Genomic DNA, 17,433 nt, shown 5'->3' with positions numbered 1-17,433 from the left:
GTAGTCCTTTGAGGCGAGGGAGTGGGGTGCAAGGTGGTCGGTGATGGAGTCACAGAAGGCGGGACGTGGTCCTGGAGGTCTGTAGATGAGGGTGCCATGGAGGGTGGTGTTGTGGTTAACCTTGATTTTGAAGTGTAGATGTTCATAGTCTGGTGAGTAATCATCGGAGGTGGTTTTGACTTGGATGGAGTGTTTGTGGATGATGGCGATGCCTCCTCCAGGTCGGTTGCTGCGGTCTTTGTGGGAGATTTTATAGCCATCGGGGATGGCGATGGCGATGTCCGGCGCTGATGTGGGGTTGAGCCCGGTTTTGGTGAGGAAGAAGACGTCTGGGGAGGTGGAGTCGAGCAGGTTCCAGATTTCGATGGTGTGCTTGTGGATGGAGCGGGTGTTGAGTATGCAGTTGAGGTTCTCACGGCTGTTTGAGTGAGGGATGTTTAGTAGGTTTGTGGTTGGGAGGGTGGTGAAAGAGCAGTTGAGCAGAGCAGAGAATGCAAGTATATAGAAGTGGGAGGGGGGAAGGGTTGGAGCAGGAAGTCAGAACAATACAGCAGGGCAGGGAGTCCCAGATGGGACTGAGCAGAAGAGCAGAGAATGCAAGTATATAGAGGTGGGAGGGTGGAAGGGTTGGAGCAGGAAGTCAGAACAATACAGCAGGGCAGGGAGCATTTTAGGCTGTAAAGCAACGTCCATTCCGCACTAAAAAAAATACGTTTTTGTGTGGGATTTTCATAGCGCCTGTATTACAGGTTGTGCGGTCTGGCTAAAATGCTTGCGTTACAGCCTATACTGGCACGAGCCATCTGAGAGCATTAGTTATGAATTTTGCGAAAAACAAAAATGTTTCACAAAACTCATAACTAAACTGTTACAAAGTACACTAACACCCATAAACTACCTGTTAACCACTAAACCGCTGCCCCCTGCATTGCAAACACTATATTAAACTTATTAACCCATAATCTGTCGCCCACCCACATCGCGACTAATAAATAAACCTATTAACCCCCTAATCTGCCGCCCACCCACATCGCCAACACTATAATAAAGTTATTAACTCCTAATCTGCTGCTCCCGACATCGCCGACACTATAATAAAGCTATTAACCCCTAATCTACCGCTCCCCAACATCGCTGACACTATAACGTTATTAACCCCTATACCTCCGGCCTCCCACATCGCCGCCACTAAATAAACCTATTAACCCCTAAATCGCCAGCCACCCCACATCGCAAAAACATAATTTATGTAAGAACTTACCTGATAAATTTTATTTCTTTCATATTGGCAAGAGTCCATGAGATAGTGACGTATGAGATATACAATCCTACCAGGAGGGGCAAAGTTTCCCAAACCTCAAAAGGCCTATAAATACACCCCTCACCACACTCACAATTCAGTTTAACGAATAGCCAAATAGTGGGGTGATAGAAAAAAGGAGTATAAAGCATCAAAAAAAGGAACTGGAAATATAATTGTGCTTTATACAAAAAACATAACCACCATAAAAAGGGTGGGTCTCATGGACTCTTGCCAATATTAAAGAAATGAATTTATCAGGTAAGTTCTTACATAAATGATGTTTTCTTTCATGTAATTGGAAAGAGTCCATGAGCTAGGGACGTATGGGATAGTAATACCCAAGATGTGGTACTCCACAGAAAAGTCACTAGAGAGGGAGGTATAAAAATAAAAAAAAGCCATTTTCCGCTGAAAAAATTAAATCCACATCCAAAAAATAAGTTTTTCTCATAATTGAAAAGAAAAAAAACTTAAAACATAAGCAGAGGAATCAAACAGAAACCGCTGCCTGAAGAACTTTTCTACCAAAAACTGCTTCCGAAGAGGCAAATACATCAAAACGGTAGAATTTAGTAAATGTATGCAAAGAAGACCAAGTTGCTGCTTTGCAAATCTGATGAACTGAAGCTTCATTCTTAAATGCCCACGAAGTGGAAACTGACCTAGTAGAATGAGCTTTGATTCTCTGAGTCGGGGCCTGATCCAACTCCAAATAAGCCTGATGAATCAAAAGCTTTAACCAGGATGCCAAGGAAATGGCAGAAGCTTTCTTTCCTTTCCTTGGACCAGAAAAGACAACAAATAGACAAGAAGTCTTCCTGAAATCTTTAGTAGCTTCAACAAAATATTTCATAGCTCTTACAGCATCCACAGAATGTAAGGATCTCTCCAAAGAATTCTTAGGATTAGGACATAAAGAGGGAACACCAATTTCCCTAGTAATGTTGTTAGAATTCACAACTTTAGGTAAAATTTTTAATGAAGTCCGCAAAACTGCCTTATCCTGATGGAAAATCAGAAAAGGAGACTCACATGAAAGAGCAGATAATTCGGAAACTCTTCTGGCAGAAAGATGGCCAAAAGGAACAACACTTTCCAAGAAAGTAATTTAATATCCAAAGAATGCATAGGCTCAAAAGGAGGAGCCTGTAAAGCCTTTAAAACCAAATTAAGACTCCAAGGAGGAGAGATTGATTTAATGACAGGTTTGATACGGACCAAAGCCTGCACAAAACAGTGAATATCAGGAAGCTTAGCAATCTTTCTGTGAAATAAAACAGAAAGACCAGAGATTTGTCCCTTCAAGGAACTTGCAGACAAACCTTTATCCAAACCATCCTGAAGAAACTGTAAAATTCTAGGAATTCTAAAAGAATGCCAGGAGAATTTATGAGAAGAACACCATGAAATATAAGTCTTCCAAACTCGATAATAAATCTTCCTAGAAACAGATTTACGAGCCTGTAACATAGTATCAATTACTGAGTCAGAGAAACCTCTATGACTAAGCATTAAGCGTTCAATTTCCATACCTTCAAATTTAACGATTTGAGATCCTGATGGAAAAACTGTCCTTGAGACAGAAGGTCTGGTCGTAAAGGAAGTGACCAAGGTTGGCAACTGGACATCCGGACAAGATCTGCATACCAGAACCTGTGAGGCCATGCTGGTGCTACCAGAAACACAAACAGTTGTTCCATGATGATCTTGGAGATCACTCTTGGAAGAAGAACTAGAGGCGGGAAGATATAAGCAGGTTGGTAAAACCAAGGAACTGCTAACACATCCACCAACTCCGCCTGAGGATCCCTAGACCTGGACAAGTACCTGGGAAGTTTCTTGTTTAGATGGGAAGCCATCAGATCTATTTCTGGAAGACCCCACATCTGAACAATCTAAAAAAACACATCTGGATGGAGATACCACTCCCCCGGATGTAAAGTCTGACGGCTGAGATAATCTGCTTCCCAATTGTCAACACCTGGGATATGTACCGCCGAAATTAGACAAGAGCTAGATTCCACCCTAGAAAGTATCCAAGATACTTCTTTCATAGCTAGGTGACTGTGAGTCCCACCCTGATGATTGACATATGCCACAGTTGTGATACTGTCTGTCTGAAAACAAATAAATGGTTCTCTCTTCAACAGAGGCCAAACCTGAAGAGCCCTAAAAATAGCAAGGAGTTCTAAAATATTGATTGGTAACCTCGCCTCTTGAGATTTCCAAACCCCTTGTGCCGTCAGAGATCCCCAGACAGCTCCCCAACCTGAAAGACTTGCATCTGTTGTGATTACAGTCCAGTTTGGACGAACAAAAGAAGCCTCTTGAACTATACGATGGTGATCTGACCACCAAGTCAGAGAGAGTCGAACATTGGGATTTAAAGAGATTAATTGTGATATCTTTGTATAATACCTGCACCATTGATTCAGCAAACAAAGCTGAAGAGGTCTCAAATGAAAACGAGCAAAGGGGATCGCGTCCGATGCTGCAGTCATGAGACCTAAAACGTCTATGCACATAGCCACTGAAGGGAATGATTGAGACTAAAGGTTTCGACAAGCTGAAACCAATTTTTTTTTGTCTCTTGTCTGTTAGAGACAGAGTTATGGACACTGAATATATCTGGAAACCTAAAAAGGTGAACATTATCTGAGGAATCAAGGAACTTTTTGGTAAATTGAACATCCAACCATGTCTTTGAAGAAACAACACTAGTTGATTCATGTGAGATTCGGCATAATGTAAACACTGAGCTAGTAGCAAGATATCGTCCAAATAAGGAAACCCCGCAATACCCTGTTCTCTGATTACAGAGAGTAGGGCACCGATAACCTTTGAAAAAATTCTTGGAGCTGTCGATAGGCCAAATGGAAGAGCGACAAATTGGTAATGCTTGTCTAGAAAAGAGAATCTCATAAACCGATAGTGGTCTGGGTGAATCGGAATATGAAGATATGCATCCTGCAAGTCTATCGTGGACGTATAATGACCTTGCTGAGCAAAAGGCAGAATAGTCCTTATAGTCACCATTTTGAAAGTTGGCACTCTTACAAAATGATTCAAAATTTTCAGATCCAGAACTGGCCTGAATTAATTTTCTTTTTTAGGGACAATGAATAGATTTGAATAAAACCCCAAACCCTGTTCCTGAAATGGAACTGGTATGATAACCCCTGAAAGCTCTAGATCTGAAACACACTTCAGAAAAGCCTGAGCCTTCACTGGATTTGTTGGAACATGTGAGAGAAAAAATCTTCTCACAGAAGGTCTTACTCTGAAACCTGTTCGATAACCTTGAGAGACAATACTCTGAATCCATTGATTTTGGACAGAATCTGCCCAAATGTCTTGAACATTTTTTAATCTGCCCTTCACCAGCTGAGCTGGAATGAGGGCCGCACCTTCATGCAGACTTGGGGGCTGGTTGAAGAAGGTTTCCAATTGGAACCAGATTTCTTTGGGGGAAGGATTGGCTTTCTGTTCCTTATTCTATCGAAAAGAACGAAAACCCTTAGATCTTTTATCCTGAGCTAAAAAACTCCCTCCCCCCCCCCCAGTGACAGTTGAAATAATTGAGTCCAACTGAGAACCAAATAATTTGTTAACTTGGAAAGAAAGAGATAGTAATCTAGACTTAGATACCATGTCAGCATTCCAATATTTGAGCCACAAAGCTCTTCTAGCTAAAATAGCTAAAGACATAGATTTAACATCATTATTGATGATATCAAAAATAGCATCACAGATAAAATGATTAGCATGTTGAAGCAAGCGAACAATGCTAGACAAATCAGGACCTGTTTCCTGTTGTGCTAAGCTTTCCAACCAAAAAGTTGATGCAGCTGCAACATCAGCCATGGATATAGCAGGCCTAAGAATGTAGCCAGAAAATAAATAAGCTTTCCTTAGATAAGATTCAAGTTTCCTATCTAGGGTCCTTTAAAAGAAGTACTATCTTCCATAGGAATAGTAGTACGTTTGGCAAGAGTAGAAATAGCCCCATCAACTTTGGGGATTTTTTCCCAAAACTCCAACCTAACTGCTGGCAAAGGATACAACTTTTTAAACCTAGAAGAAGGAATAAAAGAAGTACCAGGCCTATTACATTCCTTTGAAATCATATCAGAAATAGCATCAGGAACTGGAAAAACCTCTGGAGTAACCACAGGAGGTTTATAAACAGAATTTAAACGTTTACTAGTTTTAGTATCAAGAGGACTAGTTTCCTCAATATCCAAAGTAATCAACACCTCTTTTAACAAGGAACGAATATACTCCATCTTAAAGAGATAAGTAGATTTGTCAGTGTCAATATCTGAGGTAGGATCTTCTGTACCAGATAGATCCTCATCAGAGGACGATAATTCAGTATGTTGTCGGTCATTTGAAATTTCATCAACTTTATGAGAAATTTTAAAAGACCTTTTACGTTTATTAGAAGGTGGGATAGCAGACAAAGCCTTCTGAATCGCATCAGCAATAAAATCTTTTATATTCACAGGGATATCATGTACATTAGATGTTGAAGGAACAACAGGCATTGTACTAGTACTGATGGATACATTCTCTGCATGTAAAAGCTTATCATGACAACTGTTACATAAAACTCATAACTTTGCGACCTTGCAAACCTAATTTTGTCAGCGAAAATTAATGAAAAAGCAGTCAAATTTGAAGAAAAGACTATATACCCCAGGTAAGAAAAAATAGCTTCCTAAATATGTTTCCCAATTTTGAAATTGATAGTCTGCAAAAGGAAATATACATAAACCTGACTCATGGCAAATATAAGTACAATACATATATTTAAAACTTTATATTAATACATAAAGTGCCAAACCATAGTTGAGTGTCTTAAGTAAGGAAAACATAATTACCGAAAGAAACCCATCCGCATATAGCAGATAGCCAAACCAGTACTGAAAAAGTATCAGTAGAGGTAATGGAATATGAGAGTTTATCGTCGATCTGAAAAAGGAGGTAGGAGATGAATCTCTACGACCGATAACAGACAACCTTTGAAAAGATTTCCCGTGAGGAAAACCATAGAATCAATAGGTGATACTCTCTTCACATCCCTCTGACAAACACTGTACTCTGAGAGGAATCGGGCTTAAAAATGCTGAGAAGCACATATCACAGAAGAAAATCAAGCACAAACTTATTTCACCACCTCCATAGGAGGCAAAGTTTGTAAAACTGAATTGTGGGTGTGTGGAGGGGTGTCTTTATAGGCATTTTGAGGTTTGGGAAACTTTGCCCCTCCTGGTAGGATTAGCTCATGGACTCTTGCCAATTACATGAAAGAAACACTAAATTAAACTATTAACCCCTAAACCTAAGACCCCCTAACTTAAAATTAAAATTACAATATAACTATCTAATAAATAAAAACTTACCTGTGAAATAAAAATAAACCTAACATTAAACTATAAATTAACCTAACATTACTATTCTAATAAAATAAAAAAAATACTACCAATTAAAAATCTAAATTACAAATTTAATAAAACCTAGCACTACAAAATAAAATTAAAAATCTTAAATTAGAAAAAATAATAAACACTAAATTACGAAAAACAATAAACAAAATTATCAAAAATAAAAACAATTACAGCTAATCTAATAGCCCTATAAAAATAAAAAAGCCCCCCCCACCAAAAAAAATAAAAACAGCCCCCCAGCGTTTTTGTGTGGGATTTTCATAGCGCCGGTATTACAGGTTGTGCGGTCTGGCTAAAATGCTTGCGTTACAGCCTATGCCGACACCAGCCATCTGAGAGCATTAGTTATGGATTTTGCGAAAAACAAAAATGTTTCACAAAACTCATAACTAAACTGTTACAAAGTACGCTAACACCCATAAACTACCTATTAACCCCTAAACCGCTGCCCCTGCATTGCAAACACTATATTAAACTTATTAACCCCTAATCCGTCACCCACCCACATCGCGACTAATAAATAAACCTATTAACCCATAATCTGCCGCCCACCCACATCGCCAACACTATAATAAAGTTATTAACTCCTAATCTGCCGCTCCCCGACATCGCCTTCACTATAATAAAGCTATTAACCCCTAATCCACCGCTCCCCGACATCGCCAACACTATAATAAAGTTATTAATCCCTAAACCTCCGACCTCCCACATCGCCGCCACTAAATAAACTTATTAACCCCTAAACCTCCAGCCCCCCACATCGCAAAACACTAAATTAAACTAATAACCGCTAAACCTAACACCCCCCTAACTTAAAATTAAAATTACAATATAACTATCTAATAAATAAAAACTTACCTGTGAAATAAAAATAAACCTAACATTAAACTATAAACTAACCTAACATTACTATTCTAATAAAATGAAAAAAATACTACCAATTAAAAATCTAAATTACAAATTTAAAAAACCTAACACTACGAAAAAAATTAAATCTTAAATTAGAAAAAATAATAAACACTAAATTACAAAAAACAATAAACAAAATTATCAAAAATAAAAACAATTACACCTAATCTAATAGTCCTTTAAAAATATAAAAGCCCCCCAAAATAAAATCAGCCCCTAGCCTACAATAAACTACAAATAGTCCTTAAAGGTTTAACAGCTCTTTTACCTGTAAAAAAAATACAAAGTCCCCCCAACAGTAAAACCCAACTCCCAACCAACCCCCCAAAATAAAAAACCTAACTCTAAAAAAAACCTAAGCTACCCATTGCCCCTAAAGGGGCATTTGTATGGGCATTGCCCTTAAAAGGGCATTCAGCTCTTTTTCACTGCCCTTAAAAGGGCATTTACTCTTTTACCTGTAAAAAAAATACAAAGTCCCTCCAACAGTAAAACCACCTCCCAACCAACCCCCAAAATAAAAAATCTAACTCTAAAAAAAACCTAAGCTACCCATTGCCCCTAAAGGGGCATCTGTATGGGCATTGCCCTTAAAACGGCATTCAGCTCTTTTTCACTGCCCTTAAAAGGGCATTCAGTCCGGACATCCATCTCCATCCAGGCGGTGAGAAGTCTTCATCCAGGTGGCGACACCTTCATCTATCCAGGGGACGTCTTCTATCTTCATCCCAGGGGCGCGGAGCTATCCTGGAAGCTGATCCCATCCTGCGTAGAGCGTCCTCTTCATATGGTCACCGCCATACACTGAAATTGAATGCAAGGTAGTTGTTTCAAAATGGCGTTCCTTGCATTCCTATTGGCTGATTTGATTCTTTAAATTCAAATCAGCCAATAGGATGAGAGCTTCTGAAATCCTATTGGCTGTTCAAATCAGCCAGTAGGATTTTAGTAGCTCTCATCCTATTGGCTGTTTTGAACCACCATTAGGATTTCAGAAGCTCTCATCCTATTGGCTGATTTGAATTTGAAGAATCAAATCAGCAAACAGGAATGCAAGGTACGCCATTGTGAAACGGCTACCTTGCGCAGGATGGGATCAGCCTCCATGATAGCTCCGCTCCGCCGGGATGAAGATAGAAGACGTTAGTGTTAGTTTTTATTTTATTTTTTTTTTTTTTTTTGGGGTGTTTTTTTTTTTTTTTTAAATTAGGGCTTTGGGCTTTTGTAAAAGAGCTGAATGTTAGGTTTATTTTTATTTTACAGGTAAGTTTTTATTTATTTAAAGATACAGTAGTTATATTGTAATTTTAATTTAAAGTTAGGGGGGTGTTAGGTTTAGGGGTTAATAGTTTAATTTAGTGTTTTGCAATGTGGGGAGGCTGGCGGTTTAGGGATTAATGAGTTTATTTTATGGCGGCGATGTGGAGGTTTAGGGGTTAATAACTATTATAGTGTCGGTGATGTCAGGGAATGGCGAATTAGGAGTTAATAGCTTTATTATAGTGTAGGCGATGTCGGGAGCGGCGGAATAGGGGTTAATAACTTTATTTAGGTGTCGGCGATGTCGGGAACGGCCAAATAGGGGTTAATAACTTTATTATAGTGTCAACGATGTCAGGGAGCAGCGGAATAGGGGTTAATAACTTTATTTAGGTGTCGGGAACGGCCGAATAGGGGTTAATAACTTTATTATAGTGTCGACGATGTCGGGGAGCAGCGGAATAGGGGTTGATGACTTTATTTAGGTGTCGGCAATGTCGGGGGCAGCAGATTACGGGTGTTTGGACTTGGGGTTGGGTGTTAGGTTTAAACATAACTTTTTTTTCCCCTTAAACATAATCAATGGAGCTGCGTTACAGAGATTTTTCATTCCACACTTCAGGTGTTAGTGTTTTTTCTAGCACTCTCTCCCCATTGATGTCTATAGGAAAAAGCGTGCATGAGCACATCAAAGCAGCCCTTGGATTTTGGGCGGTATGGAACTTAACGCCACCATATCGCACACACAAGGAGACTTTTCAGTAACTCATAATGGCAGCAATATGGAGAGTGAAATAACGCAACTTTTTGGCGTTAGTTTCGCACCTTGTTTAGCGCAAAACTCGTAATCTAGGTGATTTTATTGTGAGTTAACTAAAGAAAAAATCAAATCAATATTTAGTGTAACCACCCATTGCCATAAAAACAACATCAATTCTTCTAGGTAAACCTGCACAGGGGACGTCAATCATCCCAATCATATCTGGATGATTTCAGTCTGCCACCTAAAATGTGGCAGAGAAGTTAAGGAGCAGCAGGCTTTCAACCGCTGCTTCTTAACTTCCGTTTCTGGTGGACTAGAAACGATGAGACATTGATGCAACATCCACTGCTTAACAAATCGACCCCTTAGACTACAATGCAGCATGCTTTTAAAACACTTTTCACTTGCGGGCTAACCAGACACCGCGTTAGACCAACTGTACTAAACCCAAAGTGAGTTATTAATATTTCACATTCCAATGTTCTTCACATAGAAGAATATGTTCTTTTTATTTTTACATATATATATATATATATATATATATATATATATATATATGTATTCTATGTATAAAGTATTATTTATTATAAAATATACAGTATATCTATGCCTATATAAGAATGAGCTTCTGCAGGTAATAGTGAAGCATGGTGGATGATCCTTGCAGGTTTGGGGCTGCATTTCTGCAAACAGAGTTGGGTATTTGGTCAGAATGCTGAGAAGTACAGGCAAATATTTTTCTATCATGCAATACCATCAAGAAGGCATCTAATTGTCCCTAAATTTATTCTGCAGCATTACAATGGCCCCAAACATACAGCCAAAGTCATTAACACCTGTCTTCAGTCTAAAGTAGAACAAGGAATCCTGGAAATGATGCTATGGCCCCCACAGAGCCCTGATCTCAACATCATTTGTTTGTCTGGGATTACATGAAGAGACAGAAACAACTGAGGCTGCCTAAATCCTCAGAAGAAATGTGGTTAGTTCTCCAAGATGTTTGGAACAATCTACCTGCCGAGTTCCTTAAATTCTGTGCAACTGTACCTAGAAAAATTTATGTTTTGAAGGCAAAGGGAGGTCACAGCAAATATTAATTTCTTTTAGATTTTTCTTCTGTTCACTCACTTTGCATTTTCTTTGCATTGATAAAAATAAACTATTAACAATTCTGTTTTTGAAAGCATTCTCTTACTTTTACAGCCTTTTATCACACCTCCCTGAAACTTTTGCACAGTATATGGTCGTCTTCTAAAATGTTTGTGAGTTATATATATTTTGATTAACAGTGTAAAGTAGATCTCAACCGAACCAGTTTTGGTGGGACAGTCCCGCATTTTGTCACTCACAGAAATGAAGGAATACTTTCTTGAGCATTTTCCATCTTAAAGTTGATGAGGAGGGCTTAACTATGTGAATGGTTGCTCTGTGCAAGTCCCACACTGTATTTATTTTTATTTTTTAAACAAGATAGGAGAATATTGGAGTGTTGGGGTATGGGGTATTATTACCTATTATTACCTATAAAAGAATACCATTATATTGTTCAATAACTCCATATACTACTTTGTTAAATATTTTTAAATAATATTTTAGAAGTAATATTATGTTTATGATCCTATATAATGATAAATAACTTATATATAATAATATACAATATATTATGCATTATTTTATGTATTTTTTATTAATAATATTAATCAGCAGCATCATAATCATGTGAAGAGGTAGACATTTAGTTAAAGGATGATTTGTCATGTTTGTCTTGTATTTTTTCAGATAACTCCTGGAAGTAAATCTTCTTTGGCAAACTTGTGTCCTGGTGATGTGATTCTTGGAATTGATGGTTACAGCACAGACAATTTGACACATGCTGAGGCGCAGGACAGAATCAAAGCAGCAACAGATCAACTCTGTCTGCAGATTGACAGGTATATGCCTATAAATACTTCATTAGGAATAACTGCAGTTCATGAGGCTAATCTGAGGGAAAATCAAATTTAGAAACAGATGCCAAAACAAAAACAAATCTGCAGCATCATTTAACTGTTAACCAGACTTCCAAATCCCATAATTAACATAGTTAACTTTATCCAAGTAGGCAAGGCTGGTTATCAATGAATATGTCTGCTTGAGTGACAGCACAGTAATATATATAACACGTTTTACAATTATTGGGAGGTGAAAAGTGAGATTAAAATCCTCCACTATGCTTTTTGTCGCTAGGAAATCAAATTCACCCAGAAGTGATTTAACCTACTCCCATCTAAAGATATATATATATATTCACAGTAGAAAACAGCACTCTATGGATTTAACACATATGGTGGTTTATTGTGACGTTTAATGTGTAGTGCACCCCTTCCTCAGACAAAAATATAGTGAACAAATTGAAATATAAATACAAACCCCACCCCCACAACAACAACCAACCAATTTGAATTATGCATTAAGATATCACAGTGCAAAGTGTGTGCATGATTATCACATCAGTGTCAAAACACAGTGTTTACACAGTATATCAACTTTAACTGTAATCCATCTCGTAATACTTATCTAAAAGTCAATATATAAAGTGTCTACAGTTCAGGGATACTTAGATGTCTTGTAATTCATATAAACTCGTATTCGGTATAAACACCTACCTTACATATAAATAAGCAAATCAGTCAACACACGCTACACTTGCTGCACACCACTCACGGGGAAAAGGGCTCATAGAATATTACACATTCCCAAACATATGCAGCATCATTCTGAAACACCAATCTCAACTCCAAAAGCAAAGCTGCATCATATGGGGCATGAATACCAGGAAAGAGTCTGCCCACATCCAACATAATACAGTATCATACCCATAATACGTATACCACTAATCTTCAAAACTAACACAATCACAGACCAGAGTCTCAGTCTAACGCAAGAACTTAAATACCATAGTACTAGACTTAACAAAGAGTCACAGCTTTCTAAACCATCATCAGAGGCAAATCAGGTTGTCACTCCCACCGGCAAGCATATTGCACTGCCAGAGACTGCCTCTCAAATGCCCAAAAACATCATATAAATAAATTATATAGATAAATTAATAAATAAATTAGTAAACAAACTGGGACAAAGGTTAGTAATATGAAGTAACGAAAAAGATACACATAAAGTAAGGTAATCATCTCTACTAACCCCAGCACAAATATAAATAACACATAAATCCACAAATCACTTACAACTCACAAGCAATTGTCTGCTATACACAATATTGTAGTGTAACTGAAAAGGATTTGGTATGCTAAACATATGTAAGCCACATATCGACCCTTGAACCTGCCTTTATATATCATACACCTACTAACATTGCAATTGTAATAATTGTAATATAACCTATTCAATATAGCATCAACCCTAATCTCACTGCAAGACTCTCTAAACTGAATGATTTCAACTAATGGTTTGACATTCAAAAGTTTCAGCGGAATTTGAAACTAAAGGAACATTTTTAATTAAGTATAGGTGAAAAAGACCTACGTAAGTGTAAGGATCTGATCACAGGAACAATTAGGATCACAACTGCAGTACAGTTAGTTAAAAATTATCCCTTAGTTTGTTAGTTGTACCTATGACGACAATAGACTACTATGGAGGAAACAGAATAAATGTGTCAATGGTGTCTTTAATCCAAATATATAGGAGTGGAAATGCTGATCCGCTTAATAAGCAATTCAGATACAAAGTTAAGAATTATGATATTGCAACAGACTATCTGATCAGGTTTGAAACAGACAAAATGTTTCAGATATTTGACAATGAAGCGGTAAAAAGGGGTGGAGCCAAATTCCCTAATATTACTAAGCAGTCTAGTTTGATAAGTGAAGTTTTACAATGTCCGGTAATTCCGAAGATGAAAAAGAAATGCTTGTAATTACTGTACCTCCTCTTTAGAATAATCCGGAGAGAGTTCTAAGGTAAGTAAGGCTGAAATCTGACACAGGAAATTAGTAGCACTCAACTCTGTGAGGCTGACATGGAGACGCTGAAATATAGACGCTGCAGCACTGCAATTAAACAGCTGAAAAGTCTAACAAATGTTAAACTGCAAACCAAACTTAAATCATTAATATAGGTAAATCCACAGGATAGGATCTGCAGGCTTGTAAAAAATGAAGTAGTAATTTGAGCATGAAACTTCCTTCCAGGTATTTGGTAATAAGGAAAGCTTGATAGCTTAGATGATGCTTGCTTGCTGAAACAACTAAACAAAATTCAAAGCACCCAAGAGAGGGTGTGCTTAGAATTTAAAGGGGAAGTGGAATGTACCAAGATGAATAGAAGGGAGAACCTGGCAAGAATCCTGACAGTAAGTTTAAGGTCAAGAGCAAATTTGAACCTAGTCAAACCAGTGCTAGTATTAAGACTTATATACGTATGGTATCGCAGGAGATCCAACCCAACTTAATAACTAAGTTCAGACAAAATCTCATGAAGGAAGAGTGGATTGCCATTAGGTCATTATCAAAACACCCTAATATAGTAATACGCACAGTGGAAAAAGATGGTGCCATTGTTGTAATGAACTATCCTGATTACAGAGAAGATTTTAATACAGTTAGGAGATCAAGTGGTATATAAGCAACTTACATGTGATCATGGCCTAAGGTTTCAATGTGACATTGACTATCATTTTACAGGGCTTTCATGCAGGATGGTTTGATAAGGAGACGTGAATGGCTACAGGTGAAATTTCCAGTATGCCCCATATTGTATACAATTCTTAAGATACATAAACATTTACATAAACCATCTGGATGACCTATTTTTTCTGCAAAGGGTTTTATCCTACAACCTCTAGCTATATGGTTGGATAAATTTTTACAACCCCTGGTGACGAACATGGGATCATATGTAAGGGATTCTACTGATATGATTAAGGTGTTATCTTCATTGGGGGCACCAGCCTATATACTATCACACCTCACCAAGATGGTTTGAATTATACTAAAAAGGATTTTTTCACACTACCGTTATGTTGGTCCAGATGTGGATTATCTGATCTCAATAACGGAGATTTGTTTAACATTCAACTACTTCAAGTTTAAATCCATATGCTTTCAACAAATATTTGTCAATGCGATAGGATCCAATATGGCCCCATTGTATGCAAATCTATTCATGGAATACTATGAAACTTAAGTGATGCAGGTTTTTTGATCATTCATGAGTCATTTATTTTAAGCGATACATAGATGATATTCCTGCTGCACAAATTAATCAAGTGATTTGCAGTAACAGCAATTCCCAAAAGGCCTTGTTACAATTGGATTCAATGGCGGAGAAGTTTAGGAGGTGTGGATATGCATATGTGGCAGTGGATACAGCCAAGAAAAAACTGGCTAATGTGACCCAACAAGGACTGTTAGATTCTGATAATTCTAGAGATCAACCAAACAAGCAACAATGGTTACTACCTACCATCCGACAATTGCCCCTATAGGAGACATAATTAAGAAACATTGGAATATTTTGAATCCTGACAGGTCCTTACCCTTCAATGTTTGGGAAACCCCATTGGTTGGTTACAGACTGGGCTGCATCCTCATAGATGTGCTTATGATTACTGACCCAATTCACTGCTATCATAAAAAAAAACCTTCTTATTATGGACTAAGAAATTAGGCTGTTATAGATGTCCTAGCTGCACCACTTGCAGCTCTATGATGCAAGCTATGTGTTTCAGACATCCACACACTAATGAAAAGTTTATGATTAAATACCATCTCACTTGCTCCACTAAATTAATAGTTTATTTATTAAGCTGCATTTGTGTATGCTTCTGCATTTGAAAGACTTCTGATGATATCAAAAATCCAATTGGTGAATCATAGGTATGCCATAAGAACAGCTGAACACACTAATCAAACTGACCAACCATTTGCTCGACACTTTCTGGATAAACAACAGACTTGAGATTCTTACCTATAGATCGTCTCCCCCTTTAGGCAAGCTGGTAATAGGAACCGTAAACTACTGCAAGTCGCAGCAGGTTGGATACATCTTTTGGAAACTCTACAGCCTAATGGTTTGAATGCAAGCATAGACTGACACAGTTTTTTTTTATTACACTGAAGCTTTACGATCACTATAGTACTATTGGTTGATTTTATTTTTCTATATTACATTTTTTTCTAAAATTTTTTATATATTTTAATTTATTTTTATTGTTTTTAATTTTACTTTTATTTTTCAAGTTTCAAGTTTTTATTTTATTTTTAATCTATTTTTAATTTGTTTTCAATTTATTTTAATTTTAATTTCTTTTTAAATTTTCTATTTTTCTTTAGTTCTATTTCTTTTACTGTTTATTTAGTCTATTTAGTTTATTTAGTTACTATTGTGTGATAGTTTTTCCCTGGTTATCCTAAGATGTTAAGAATGATATACCCCTGATAGTCTTGCAGTGAGATTAGGGTTGATGCTATATTGAGTAGGTTATATTACAATTATTACAAATGTGATGTTATTAGGTGTATGATATATAAAGGCACGTTTGAGGGTCGATATGTGGTTTACATACGTTTAGGCGTACCAGCCCTTTTCAGTTAGACTACAATATTATGTATACCAGACAATTGCTAGTGAGTTGTAAGTGATAATCTGTGGATTTATGTGTTATTTACATTGGTGCTGGGGATAGTAGAGATGATTACCTTACTTTATGTGTATCTTTTTGTTACTACATTTTACTAACCTTTGTCCTAGTTTATTTACTTTTATTTATTAATTTATCTATATTGTTTATTTATATGGTGTTTTTGAGCATTTGTGATAAGACACTCCTCCCCTCCCTTTCAGTGATGCTTGTGTGTACGCACATTTGAGGGACGTTCTCCGGCAGTGTAATATGCTAGGAGGTGTGAGGGAAAACCTGATTTGCCTCCAATGAGGGCTTAGATAGCTGTGATTCTTAGGTAAGTCTAGTACTTACGTATTTAAGTTATTGTATTAGACTGAGACTAATAACTTGTAATTGTATTCGTTTTGAAGATTAGCGGTATATGTGTTATGGGTATGATAATGTATTATATTGGATGTGGGTGGGCTCTTTTCTGGTATTCATGCCCCATATGATGATGCAGCATTGCAAGATTTTTTCCTCTAGGTAAGGTTCCTCTTCACTTTCAAGATTGAGATTCTCAGTTCTTGACTAGGGCCAAGAGAAATGGTTTTCCATTTTGGTTCTAAATGTTTAATAAACAGTTCTATTTACTTGTTCAGGTGCCTCTGCTTAGAGGCAGCTTTTTCAAATGTAGACATTTGGACAATATTTTCTTATTGGTTTGGTATATCACCACTCGCTAGTGAATCTTTGAAATTGGTGGTCATATTTCAGTTCATAAGAAGCTTTTGAGCAAGCAGGAGGATATGTGTTTCCAGTATTATTCTCTGTCATTTCTAGAGACATCTGGCTCTTTTCCCGTTGCATACCCCCTTTTCGGGCTGAACTGAAGAGGGTCTTTTTTAGTGGATTCAGAATTTGAATCTGTCCAGAAGACTACTCCTGCTAGAGCCAGATTGGATCCTACTGCAATGGACAAACAAGAAGTCAGTCAGATCTCTCCAATTTTTGCGTGGGGTCCTCAAAGCAATTTTCAGCTTTTGATAGACATTCACATTTTATGTGCTATGAATATCAGGGCAGACTTACTCAGCATGAAGCAGGTCTTACTAACAGAATGGCAGCTCCACAATCAGCTTTT

General features: G+C 37.4%; 1 protein-coding gene across 1 annotated transcript in view; it reads left to right on the top strand.

The window, feature by feature from the left end:
- PDLIM3 (PDZ and LIM domain 3) overlaps positions 1 to 17,433 on the top strand; it is a 107,667-nt gene that overhangs the window by 40,335 nt on the left and 49,899 nt on the right. Inside the window, exon 2 of the mRNA XM_053703890.1 lies at positions 11,465 to 11,616. Within this exon, the coding sequence (XP_053559865.1) occupies positions 11,465 to 11,616 (152 nt within the window). The remainder of the gene's footprint in view (positions 1 to 11,464; positions 11,617 to 17,433) is intronic.

Source organism: Bombina bombina, chromosome 2 (assembly GCF_027579735.1).
Source record: "Bombina bombina isolate aBomBom1 chromosome 2, aBomBom1.pri, whole genome shotgun sequence".
In the NCBI taxonomy this organism is placed as follows: Eukaryota; Metazoa; Chordata; class Amphibia; order Anura; family Bombinatoridae; genus Bombina; species Bombina bombina.
Note: the sequence above shows the minus strand (reverse complement) of the source record. Positions and strands in the feature narration are given on the sequence as shown.